This window comes from Oncorhynchus mykiss, chromosome 15, assembly GCF_057628025.1.
Source record: "Oncorhynchus mykiss isolate SJ-2025 chromosome 15, ASM5762802v1, whole genome shotgun sequence".
Taxonomy (NCBI): domain Eukaryota; kingdom Metazoa; phylum Chordata; class Actinopteri; order Salmoniformes; family Salmonidae; genus Oncorhynchus; species Oncorhynchus mykiss.
The window spans coordinates 74827501-74840000 of NC_143036.1; the positions used below are offsets into that span (position 1 = coordinate 74827501).

A 12500-nucleotide genomic window follows, 5' to 3' on the forward strand; every position below is an offset into this window, starting at 1 on the left:
TCCCATTAGTTCTCTCTGTAGGACCCTCAGTACAACTCCCATTAGTTCTCTCTGTATGGCCCTCAGTACATCTCCCATTAGTTCTCTCTGTAGAACCCTCAGTACAACTCCCATTAGTTCTCTCTGTGGGACCCTCAGTACAACTCCCATTAGTTCTCTTTGTAGGACCCTCAGTACAACTCCCATTAGTTCTCTCTGTGGGACCCTCAGTACAACTCCCATTAGTTCTCTTTTTAGGGCCCTCAGTACAACTCCCATTAGTTCTCTCTGTGGGACCCTCAGGACAACTCCCATTAGTTCTCTCTGTGGGACCCTCAGGACAACTCCCATTAGTTCTCTCTGTAGGACCCTCAGTACAACTCCCATTAGTTCTCTCTGTGGGACCCTCAGGACAACTCCCATTAGTTCTCTCTGTAGGACCCTCAGTACAACTCCCATTAGTTATCTCTGTTGGACCCACAGGACAACTCCCATTAGTTCTCTCTGTGGGACCCTCAGTACAACTCCCATTAGTTCTCTCTGTGGGACCCTCAGTACAACTCCCATTAGTTCTCTCTGTGGGACCCTCAGTACAACTCCCATTAGTTCTCTCTGTTGGACCCACAGGACAACTCCCATTAGTTCTCTCTGTAGGACCCTCAGTACAACTCCCATTAGTTCTCTCTGTAGGACCCTCAGTACAACTCCCATTAGTTCTCTCTGTAGGACCCTCAGGACAACTCCCATTAGTTCTCTCTGTAGGACCCTCAGTACAACTCCCATTAGTTATCTCTGTAGGACCCTCAGTACAACTCCCATTAGTTCTCTCTGTAGGACCCTCAGTACAACTCCCATTAGTTCTCTTTGTAGGGCCCTCAGGACAACTCCCATTAGTTCTCTCTGTAGGACCCTCAGTACAACTCCCATTAGTTATCTTTGTAAGATCCTCAGTACAACTCCCATTAGTTCTCTCTGTAGGACCCTCAGTACAACTCCCATTACTCTCAACTCCCAACTCTCTCTCTCTCTCTCTGTCTCTCTCTGTCTCTCTCTCTCTCTCTCTCTCTCTCTCTCTCTCTCTCTCTCTCTCTCTCTCTCTCTCTCTCTCACCTTGCTGTTGTGTTCTCTCCTGGTCATGATGACAGTCACCATGCTGTTGGGTTCTCTCCTGGTCATGATGACAGTCACCATGCTGTTGGGTTCTCTCCTGGTCATGATGACAGTCACCATGCTGTTGGGTTCTCTCCTGGTCATGATGACAGTCACCATGCTGTTGGGTTCTCTCCTGGTCATGATGACAGTCACCATGCTGTTGGGTTCTCTCCTGGTCATGATGACAGTCACCATGCTGTTGGGTTCTCTCCTGGTCATGATGACAGTCACCATGCTGTTGGGTTCTCTCCTGGTCATGATGACAGTCACCATGCTGTTGGGTTCTCTCCTGGTCATGATGACAGTCACCATGCTGTTGGGTTCTCTCCTGGTCATGATGACAGTCACCATGCTGTTGGGTTCTGTCCTGGTCATGATGACAGTCACCATGCTGTTGGGTTCTCTCCTGGTCATGATGACAGTCACCATGCTGTTGGGTTCTCTGCTGGTCATGATGACAGTCACCATGCTGTTGGGTTCTGTCCTGGTCATGATGACAGTCACCATGCTGTTGTGTTCTCTCCTGGTCATGATGACAGTCACCATGCTGTTGGGTTCTGTCCTGGTCATGATGACAGTCACCATGCTGTTGGGTTCTCTCCTGGTCATGATGACAGTCACCATGCTGTTGGGTTCTCTCCTGGTCATGATGACAGTCACCATGCTGTTGGGTTCTGTCCTGGTCATGATGACAGTCACCATGCTGTTGTGTTCTCTCCTGGTCATGATGACAGTCACCATGCTGTTGGGTTCTCTCCTGGTCATGATGACAGTCACCATGCTGTTGTGTTCTCTGCTGGGCGTGCTAACCACCACCATGCTGTACCCTGTCTTTCCTCAGGAGCTGCACCGACGGAGCTATGAAGGAGCCCCTGAATCAGCCAAGACCAAGGCCCTGCAGACCGTCATCGAGATGAAGGTGAGAGAGAGAGAGAGAGAGAGAGAGAGAGAGAGAGAGAGAGAGAGAGGGGGAAAGAGAGAGGGGGAGAGAGAGAGGGGGAGAGAGGGGGAGAGAGAGAGGGGGAGAGAGAGGGAGAGAGAGAGGGGAGAGAGGGGGAGGTGAGAGAGAGAGAGAGGTTGGTTAGAGAGAGAGAGAGAGAGAGAGAGAGGTTGGTTGGTTAGAGAGAGAGAGAGAGAGGAGTGAGAGAGAGAGAGGGAAGAGAGAGAGAGAGAGAGAGAGGGAGAGAGAGGGAGAGAGAGAGAGAGAGAGAGAGGTTGGTTAGAGAGAGTGTGTATGCTCATGTTTCACTTAGAATGCCAAAGTGAGACCGTCATCAAGATGAAGGTGTGTGTGTGTTGTGAGAGATTGACTTCCTGTACAATGTGGTGAGAGATTGACTTCCTGTACAATGTGGTGAGAGATTGACTTCCTGTACAATGTGGTGAGAGATTGACTTCCTGTACAATGTGGTGAGAGATTGACTTCCTGTACAATGTGAGAAACGGTAATATTACAACGTGAGTCATATGAGTCACCCTTTACAGTGAAACTCTAACTTACGAGCCTTTTCCCAACTATTCAGAGTTAAAAAGTGTGAAAAATGTGCAAAAAATAGGAAATAGTTTGAAATAGTAACACAATAAAATAACTATAATGGTGTTCTACCTTCCTCTCCTCCGTCCCAGGACTCTAAGGTGGACCTGGAGGAAGTGTGTGTGTGTGTGTGTGTGTGTGTGTGTGTGTGTGTGTGTGTGTGTGTGTGTGTGTGTGTGTGTGTGTGTGTGTGTGTGTGTGTGTGTGTGTGTGTGTGTGTGTGTGTGTGTGTGTGCGTCTAACTGTGTGTGTTCTCTTGTGGTAGGACTCTAAGGTCCAGTCTCTGGAGCGAGGTCTGAGGGACCTGGAGGAAGAGATTGAGATGTTAAAGTCTAACGGGGCTCTGAGCACTGAGGAGAGAGAGGAGGAGATGAAACAAATGGAGGTGTACAGATCCCACTCCAAGTTCATGAAGAACAAGGTAACAACACGTCACCACCCACTACAGCTGACTCAGTACAGAACTCTGTCTAAAGAGCATGTTGATTATCATTCAGCTTCTGTGACAGATGCATCTGGTCTTCAGTTCTCTGTGTTTTCTAGTGGAACCAGCATCCTGCCCTGTACACTAGAGACAAGCATGTGTTCATCTGGTCTTCAGTTCTCTGTGTTTTCTAGTGGAACCAGCATCCTGCCCTGTACACTAGAGACAACCATGTGTTCATCTGGTCTTCAGTTCTCTGTGTTTTCTAGTGGAACCAGCATCCTGCCCTGTACACTAGAGACAACCATGTGCTCATCTGGTCTTCAGTTCTCTGTGTTTTCTAGTGGAACCAGCATCCTGCCCTGTACACTATAGACAACCATGTGTTCATCTGGTCTTCAGTTCTCTGTGTTTTCTAGTGGAACCAGCATCCTGCCCTGTACACTAGAGACAAGCATGTGTTCATCTGGTCTTCAGTTCTCTGTGTTTTCTAGTGGAACCAGCATCCTGCCCTGTACACTAGAGACAACCATGTGTTCATCTGGTCTTCAGTTCTCTGTGTTTTCTAGTGGAACCAGCATCCTGCCCTGTACACTAGAGACAACCATGTGCTCATCTGGTCTTCAGTTCTCTGTGTTTTCTAGTGGAACCAGCATCCTGCCCTGTACACTAGAGACAACCATGTGTTCATCTGGTCTTCAGTTCTCTGTGTTTTCTAGTGGAACCAGCATCCTGCCCTGTACACTAGAGACAACCATGTGTTCATCTGGTCTTCAGTTCTCTGTGTTTTCTAGTGGAACCAGCATCCTGCCCTGTACACTAGAGACAACCATGTGCTCATCGACTATTGTGTTCTTGTTACCAATGATTGACTGCTTGTGGAAACTTTTCCAAGGTTATATAGAAAATACCATCTTGTATGCAAGGTGGTTGTTGATTGGCTGTCCAAAAGCTGGTTACTGATTGGCCCTGTGTTGCCTACATCATTTCTCCTGATTGGTGGTGGTGCTTATCGTCCTGGTAACAGCCAGGTAACTGACTCTCCTGACAGGTAGAGCAGCTGAAGGAGGAGCTGTCTCAGAGAGAGGTCCAGGGGGAGGAGCTTAAGCAGAAGGCTGCCGACCTGCAGCAGGAAGTGTCTGCCGTAAGGAAGGACTTCACCACACAGCGCTCGCTCTCTCTCTTTAACCTGTCAACTCTGACCTTTTAACCTCGTAGAACCTTTCTGACCTCCACAACACAGCAGCCTTGCCTTACTGACCCTAAAGAGAATACCCATGTGACCGCTGTGAGAGGAACCCCAGTATGAGGCTAGAGGAACCCCAGTATGAGGCTAGAGGAACCCCAGTATGAGGCTAGAGGAACCCCAGTATGAGGCTAGAGGAACCCCAGTATGAGGCTAGAGGAACCCCAGTATGAGGCTAGAGGAACCCCAGTATGAGGCTAGAGGAACCCCAGTATGAGGCTAGAGAAACCCCAGTATGAGGCTAGAGGAACCCCAGTATGAGGCTAGAGGAACCCCAGTATGAGGCTAGAGGAACCCCAGTATGAGGCTAGAGGAACCCCAGTATGAGGCTAGAGGAACCCCAGTATGAGGCTAGAGGAACCCCAGTATGAGACTAGAGGAACCCCAGTATGAGGCTAGAGGAACCCCAGTATGAGGCTAGAGGAACCCCAGTATGAGGCTAGAGGAACCCCAGTATGAGGCTAGAGAAACCCCAGTATGAGGCTAGAGGAACCCCAGTATGAGGCTAGAGGAACCCCAGTATGAGGCTAGAGGAACCCCAGTATGAGGCTAGAGGAACCCCAGTATGAGGCTAGAGGAACCCCAGTATGAGGCTAGAGGAACCCCAGTATGAGGCTAGAGGAACCCCAGTATGAGGCTAGAGGAACCCCAGTATGAGGCTAGAGGAACCCCAGTATGAGGCTAGAGGAACCCCAGTATGAGGCTAGAGGAACCCCAGTATGAGGCTAGAGGAACCCCAGTATGAGGCTAGAGGAACCCCAGTATGAGGCTAGAGGAACCCCAGTATGAGGCTAGAGGAACCCCAGTATGAGGCTAGAGGAACCCCAGTATGAGGCTAGAGGAACCCCAGTATGAGGCTAGAGGAACCCCAGTATGAGGCTAGAGGAACCCCAGTATGAGGCTAGAGGAACCCCAGTATGAGGCTAGAGGAACCCCAGTATGAGGCTAGAGGAACCCCAGTATGAGGCTAGAGGAACCCCAGTATGAGGCTAGAGGAACCCCAGTATGAGGCTAGAGGAACTCAGATAAGTGGTGTGAGAGGAACCCCAGTATGAGCCTAGAGGAACCCCAGTATGAGGCTAGAGAAACCCCAGTATGAGGCTAGAGGAACCCCAGTATGAGGCTAGAGGACCCCAGTATGAGGCTAGAGAAACCCCAGTATGAGGCTAGAGGAACCCCAGTATGAGGCTAGAGGAACCCCAGTATGAGGCTAGAGGAACCCCAGTATGAGGCTTGAGGAACCCCAGTATGAGGCTAGAGGAACCCCAGTATGAGGCTAGAGGAACCCCAGTATGAGGCTAGAGGAACCCCAGTATGAGGCTAGAGGAACCCCAGTATGAGGCTAGAGAAACCCCAGTATGAGGCTAGAGGAACCCCAGTATGAGGCTAGAGGAACCCCAGTATGAGGCTAGAGAAACCCCAGTATGAGACTAGAGGAACCCCAGTATGAGGCTAGAGGAACCCCAGTATGAGGCTAGAGAAACCCCAGTATGAGGCTAGAGGAACCCCAGTATGAGGCTAGAGGAACCCCAGTATGAGGCTAGAGGAACCCCAGTATGAGGCTAGAGAAACCCCAGTATGAGGCTAGAGAAACCCCAGTATGAGGCTAGAGGAACCCCAGTATGAGGCTAGAGAAACCCCAGTATGAGGCTAGAGGAACCCCAGTATGAGGCTAGAGGAACCCCAGTATGAGGCTAGAGAAACCCCAGTATGAGGCTAGAGGAACCCCAGTATGAGGCTAGAGGAACCCCAGTATGAGGCTAGAGGAACCCCAGTATGAGGCTAGAGGAACCCCAGTATGAGGCTAGAGAAACCCCAGTATGAGGCTAGAGGAACCCCAGTATGAGGCTAGAGGAACCCCAGTATGAGGCTAGAGGAACCCCAGTATGAGGCTAGAGGAACCCCAGTATGAGGCTAGAGGAACCCCAGTATGAGGCTAGAGAAACCCCAGTATGAGACTAGAGGAACCCCAGTATGAGGCTAGAGGAACCCCAGTATGAGGCTAGAGGAACCCCAGTATGAGGCTAGAGAAACCCCAGTATGAGACTAGAGGAACCCCAGTATGAGGCTAGAGGAACCCCAGTATGAGGCTAGAGGAACCCCAGTATGAGGCTAGAGGAACCCCAGTATGAGGCTAGAGGAACCCCAGTATGAGGCTAGAGGAACCCCAGTATGAGGCTAGAGGAACCCCAGTATGAGGCTAGAGGAACCCCAGTATGAGGCTAGAGGAACCCCAGTATGAGGCTAGAGGAACCCCAGTATGAGGCTAGAGGAACCCCAGTATGAGGCTAGAGGAACCCCAGTATGAGGCTAGAGGAACCCCAGTATGAGGCTAGAGGAACCCCAGTATGAGGCTAGAGAAACCCCAGTATGAGGCTAGAGGAACCCCAGTATGAGGCTAGAGGAACCCCAGTATGAGGCTAGAGGAACCCCAGTATGAGGCTAGAGAAACCCCAGTATGAGACTAGAGGAACCCCAGTATGAGGCTAGAGGAACCCCAGTATGAGGCTAGAGGAACCCCAGTATGAGGCTAGAGGAACCCCAGTATGAGGCTAGAGGAACCCCAGTATGAGGCTAGAGGAACCCCAGTATGAGGCTAGAGGAACCCCAGTATGAGGCTAGAGGAACCCCAGTATGAGGCTAGAGGAACCCCAGTATGAGGCTAGAGGAACCCCAGTATGAGGCTAGAGGAACCCCAGTATGAGGCTAGAGAAACCCCAGTATGAGGCTAGAGGAACCCCAGTATGAGGCTAGAGGAACCCCAGTATGAGGCTAGAGGAACCCCAGTATGAGGCTAGAGGAACTCAGATAAGTGGTGTGAGAGGAACCCCAGTATGAGGCTAGAGGAACCCCAGTATGAGGCTAGAGGAACTCAGATAAGTGGTGTGAGAGGAACCCCAGTATGAGGCTAGAGGAACTCAGATAAGTGGTGTGAGAGGAACCCCAGTATGAGGCTAGAGGAACCCCAGTATGAGGCTAGAGGAACCCCAGTATGAGGCTAGAGGAACTCAGATAAGTGGTGTGAGAGGAACCCCAGTATGAGGCTAGAGGAACTCAGATAAGTGGTGTGAGAGAAACCCCAGTATGAGGCTAGAGGAACTCAGATAAGTGGTGTGAGAGGAACCCCAGTATGAGGCTAGAGGAACCCCAGTATGAGGCTAGAGGAACCCCAGTATGAGGCTAGAGGAACTCAGATAAGTGGTCAATCAATCAAATTTATTTTATATAGCCCTTCGTACATCAGCTGATATCTCAAAGTGCTGTACAGAAACCCAGCCTAAAACCCCAAACAGCAAGCTGGTGTGAGAGGAACCCCAGTATGAGGCTAGAGGAACTCAGATAAGTGGTGTGAGAGGAACCCCAGTATGAGGCTAGAGGAACTCAGATAAGTGGTGTGAGAGGAACCCCAGTATGAGGCTAGAGGAACTCAGATAAGTGGTGTGAGAGGAACCCCAGTATGAGGCTAGAGGAACTCAGATAAGTGGTGTGAGAGGAACCCCAGTATGAGCCTAGAGGAACCCCAGTATGAGGCTAGAGAAACCCCAGTATGAGGCTAGAGGAACCCCAGTATGAGGCTAGAGGACCCCAGTATGAGGCTAGAGAAACCCCAGTATGAGGCTAGAGGAACCCCAGTATGAGGCTAGAGGAACCCCAGTATGAGGCTAGAGGAACCCCAGTATGAGGCTTGAGGAACCCCAGTATGAGGCTAGAGGAACCCCAGTATGAGGCTAGAGGAACCCCAGTATGAGGCTAGAGGAACCCCAGTATGAGGCTAGAGGAACCCCAGTATGAGGCTAGAGAAACCCCAGTATGAGGCTAGAGGAACCCCAGTATGAGGCTAGAGGAACCCCAGTATGAGGCTAGAGAAACCCCAGTATGAGACTAGAGGAACCCCAGTATGAGGCTAGAGGAACCCCAGTATGAGGCTAGAGAAACCCCAGTATGAGGCTAGAGGAACCCCAGTATGAGGCTAGAGGAACCCCAGTATGAGGCTAGAGGAACCCCAGTATGAGGCTAGAGAAACCCCAGTATGAGGCTAGAGAAACCCCAGTATGAGGCTAGAGGAACCCCAGTATGAGGCTAGAGAAACCCCAGTATGAGGCTAGAGGAACCCCAGTATGAGGCTAGAGGAACCCCAGTATGAGGCTAGAGAAACCCCAGTATGAGGCTAGAGGAACCCCAGTATGAGGCTAGAGGAACCCCAGTATGAGGCTAGAGGAACCCCAGTATGAGGCTAGAGGAACCCCAGTATGAGGCTAGAGAAACCCCAGTATGAGGCTAGAGGAACCCCAGTATGAGGCTAGAGGAACCCCAGTATGAGGCTAGAGGAACCCCAGTATGAGGCTAGAGGAACCCCAGTATGAGGCTAGAGGAACCCCAGTATGAGGCTAGAGAAACCCCAGTATGAGACTAGAGGAACCCCAGTATGAGGCTAGAGGAACCCCAGTATGAGGCTAGAGGAACCCCAGTATGAGGCTAGAGAAACCCCAGTATGAGACTAGAGGAACCCCAGTATGAGGCTAGAGGAACCCCAGTATGAGGCTAGAGGAACCCCAGTATGAGGCTAGAGGAACCCCAGTATGAGGCTAGAGGAACCCCAGTATGAGGCTAGAGGAACCCCAGTATGAGGCTAGAGGAACCCCAGTATGAGGCTAGAGGAACCCCAGTATGAGGCTAGAGGAACCCCAGTATGAGGCTAGAGGAACCCCAGTATGAGGCTAGAGGAACCCCAGTATGAGGCTAGAGGAACCCCAGTATGAGGCTAGAGGAACCCCAGTATGAGGCTAGAGGAACCCCAGTATGAGGCTAGAGGAACCCCAGTATGAGGCTAGAGAAACCCCAGTATGAGGCTAGAGGAACCCCAGTATGAGGCTAGAGGAACCCCAGTATGAGGCTAGAGGAACCCCAGTATGAGGCTAGAGGAACCCCAGTATGAGACTAGAGGAACCCCAGTATGAGGCTAGAGGAACCCCAGTATGAGGCTAGAGGAACCCCAGTATGAGGCTAGAGGAACCCCAGTATGAGGCTAGAGGAACCCCAGTATGAGGCTAGAGGAACCCCAGTATGAGGCTAGAGGAACCCCAGTATGAGGCTAGAGGAACCCCAGTATGAGGCTAGAGGAACCCCAGTATGAGGCTAGAGGAACCCCAGTATGAGGCTAGAGGAACCCCAGTATGAGGCTAGAGGAACCCCAGTATGAGGCTAGAGAAACCCCAGTATGAGGCTAGAGGAACCCCAGTATGAGGCTAGAGGAACCCCAGTATGAGGCTAGAGGAACCCCAGTATGAGGCTAGAGGAACTCAGATAAGTGGTGTGAGAGGAACCCCAGTATGAGGCTAGAGGAACCCCAGTATGAGGCTAGAGGAACTCAGATAAGTGGTGTGAGAGGAACCCCAGTATGAGGCTAGAGGAACTCAGATAAGTGGTGTGAGAGGAACCCCAGTATGAGGCTAGAGGAACCCCAGTATGAGGCTAGAGGAACCCCAGTATGAGGCTAGAGGACCTCAGATAAGTGGTGTGAGAGGAACCCCAGTATGAGGCTAGAGGAACTCAGATAAGTGGTGTGAGAGAAACCCCAGTATGAGGCTAGAGGAACTCAGATAAGTGGTGTGAGAGGAACCCCAGTATGAGGCTAGAGGAACCCCAGTATGAGGCTAGAGGAACCCCAGTATGAGGCTAGAGGAACTCAGATAAGTGGTCAATCAATCAAATTTATTTTATATAGCCCTTCGTACATCAGCTGATATCTCAAAGTGCTGTACAGAAACCCAGCCTAAAACCCCAAACAGCAAGCTGGTGTGAGAGGAACCCCAGTATGAGGCTAGAGGAACTCAGATAAGTGGTGTGAGAGGAACCCCAGTATGAGGCTAGAGGAACTCAGATAAGTGGTGTGAGAGGAACCCCAGTATGAGGCTAGAGGAACTCAGATAAGTGGTGTGAGAGGAACCCCAGTATGAGGCTAGAGGAACTCAGATAAGTGGTGTGAGAGGAACCCCAGTATGAGGCTAGAGGAACTCAGATAAGTGGTGTGAGAGGAACCTCAGTATGAGGCTAGAGGAACTCAGATAAGTGGTGTGAGAGGAACCCCAGTATGAGGCTAGAGGAACTCAGATAAGTGGTGTGAGAGGAACCCCAGTATGAGGTTAGAGGAACTCAGATAAGTGGTGTGAGAGAAACCCCAGTATGAGGCTAGAAGAACCCCAGTATGAGGCTAGAGGAACTCAGATAAGTGGTGTGAGAGGAACCCCAGTGTGAGGCAAGAGGAACTCAGATAAGTGGTGTGAGAGGAACCCCAGTATGAGGCTAGAGGAACTCAGATAAGTGGTGTGAGAGGAACCCCAGTATGAGGCAAGAGGAACTCAGATAAGTGGTGTGAGAGGAACCCCAGTATGAGGCAAGAGGAACTCAGATAAGTGGTGTGAGAGGAACCCCAGTATGAGGCTAGAGGAACTCAGATAAGTGGTGTGAGAGGAACCCCAGTATGAGGCAAGAGGAACTCAGATAAGTGGTGTGAGAGGAACCCCAGTGTGAGGCAAGAGGAACTCAGATAAGTGGTGTGAGAGAAACCCCAGTATGAGGCTAGAGGAACTCAGATAAGTGGTGTGAGAGGAACCCCAGTATGAGGCTAGAGGAACTCAGATAAGTGGTGTGAGAGGAACCCCAGTATGAGGCAAGAGGAACTCAGATAAGTGGTGTGAGAGGAACCCCAGTATGAGGCTAGAGGAACTCAGATAAGTGGTGTGAGAGGAATCCCAGTATGAGGCAAGAGGAACTCAGATAAGTGGTGTGAGAGAAACCCCAGTATGAGGCTAGAGGAACTCAGATAAGTGGTGTGAGAGAAATCCCAGTATGAGGCTAGAGGAACCCCAGTATGAGGCCAGAGGAACTCAGATAAGTGGTGTGAGAGGAACCTCAGTATGAGGCTAGAGGAACTCAGATAAGTGGTGTGAGAGGAACCCCAGTATGAGGCAAGAGGAACTCAGATAGGTGGTGTGAGAGAAACCCCAGTATGAGGCTAGAGGAACTCAGATAAGTGGTGTGAGAGAAACCCCAGTATGAGGCTAGAGGAACTCAGATAAGTGGTGTGAGAGAAACCCCAGTATGAGGCTAGAGGAACCCCAGTATGAGGCTAGAGGAACCCCAGTATGAGGCTAGAGGAACCCCAGTATGAGGCTAGAGGAACTCAGATAAGTGGTGTGAGAGAAACCCCAGTATGAGGCTAGAGGAACCCCAGTATGAAGCTAGAGGAACCCCAGTATGAGGCTAGAGGAACTCAGATAAGTGGTGTGAGAGGAACCCCAGTATGAGGCAAGAGGAACTCAGATAAGTGGTGTGAGAGGAACCCCAGTATGAGGCTAGAGGAACTCAGATAAGTGGTGTGAGAGGAATCCCAGTATGAGGCAAGAGGAACTCAGATAAGTGGTGTGAGAGAAACCCCAGTATGAGGCTAGAGGAACTCAGATAAGTGGTGTGAGAGAAATCCCAGTATGAGGCTAGAGGAACCCCAGTATGAGGCCAGAGGAACTCAGATAAGTGGTGTGAGAGGAACCTCAGTATGAGGCTACAGGAACTCAGATAAGTGGTGTGAGAGGATCCCCAGTATGAGGCAAGAGGAACTCAGATAGGTGGTGTGAGAGAAACCCCAGTATGAGGCTAGAGGAACTCAGATAAGTGGTGTGAGAGAAACCCCAGTATGAGGCTAGAGGAACTCAGATAAGTGGTGTGAGAGAAACCCCAGTATGAGGCTAGAGGAACCCCAGTATGAGGCTAGAGGAACCCCAGTATGAGGCTAGAGGAACCCCAGTATGAGGCTAGAGGAACTCAGATAAGTGGTGTGAGAGAAACCCCAGTATGAGGCTAGAGGAACCCCAGTATGAAGCTAGAGGAACCCCAGTATGAGGCTAGAGGAACTCAGATAAGTGGTGTGAGAGGAAAACCCAGAATGTTCACTATTAGAGAAATATAGATCATTCATCTTGAGAGAAACCCAGATAATTGTTGTCTGCAAAGCTTGGACTGCCTCTAGTCCAGCTACTTATTCAGTTATATCAGTGCCGGAAGGAGCTAGACCTGGGCCTGCTAGACCTGGGCCTGCTGGGCCTGCTAGACCTGGGCCTGCTAGACCTGGGCCTGCTGGGCCTGCTAGACCTGGGCCTGCTGGGCCT

General features: G+C 50.7%; 1 protein-coding gene across 4 annotated transcripts in view; it reads left to right on the forward strand.

Annotated features, from left to right (window-relative positions):
* Positions 1-12500, forward strand: part of LOC110517131 (ELKS/Rab6-interacting/CAST family member 1) — a 538428-nt gene that overhangs the window by 122847 nt on the left and 403081 nt on the right. For 3 of the 4 annotated variants that reach the window (XM_090201213.1, XM_090201214.1, XM_090201216.1), the window contains exons 7-9: positions 1973-2050; positions 2931-3086; positions 4141-4233. In XM_090201213.1, the coding sequence (XP_090057339.1) occupies positions 1973-2050; positions 2931-3086; positions 4141-4233 (327 nt within the window). The remainder of the gene's footprint in view (positions 1-1972; positions 2051-2930; positions 3087-4140; positions 4234-12500) is intronic. The other variant, XM_090201215.1, reaches the window with a different exon arrangement.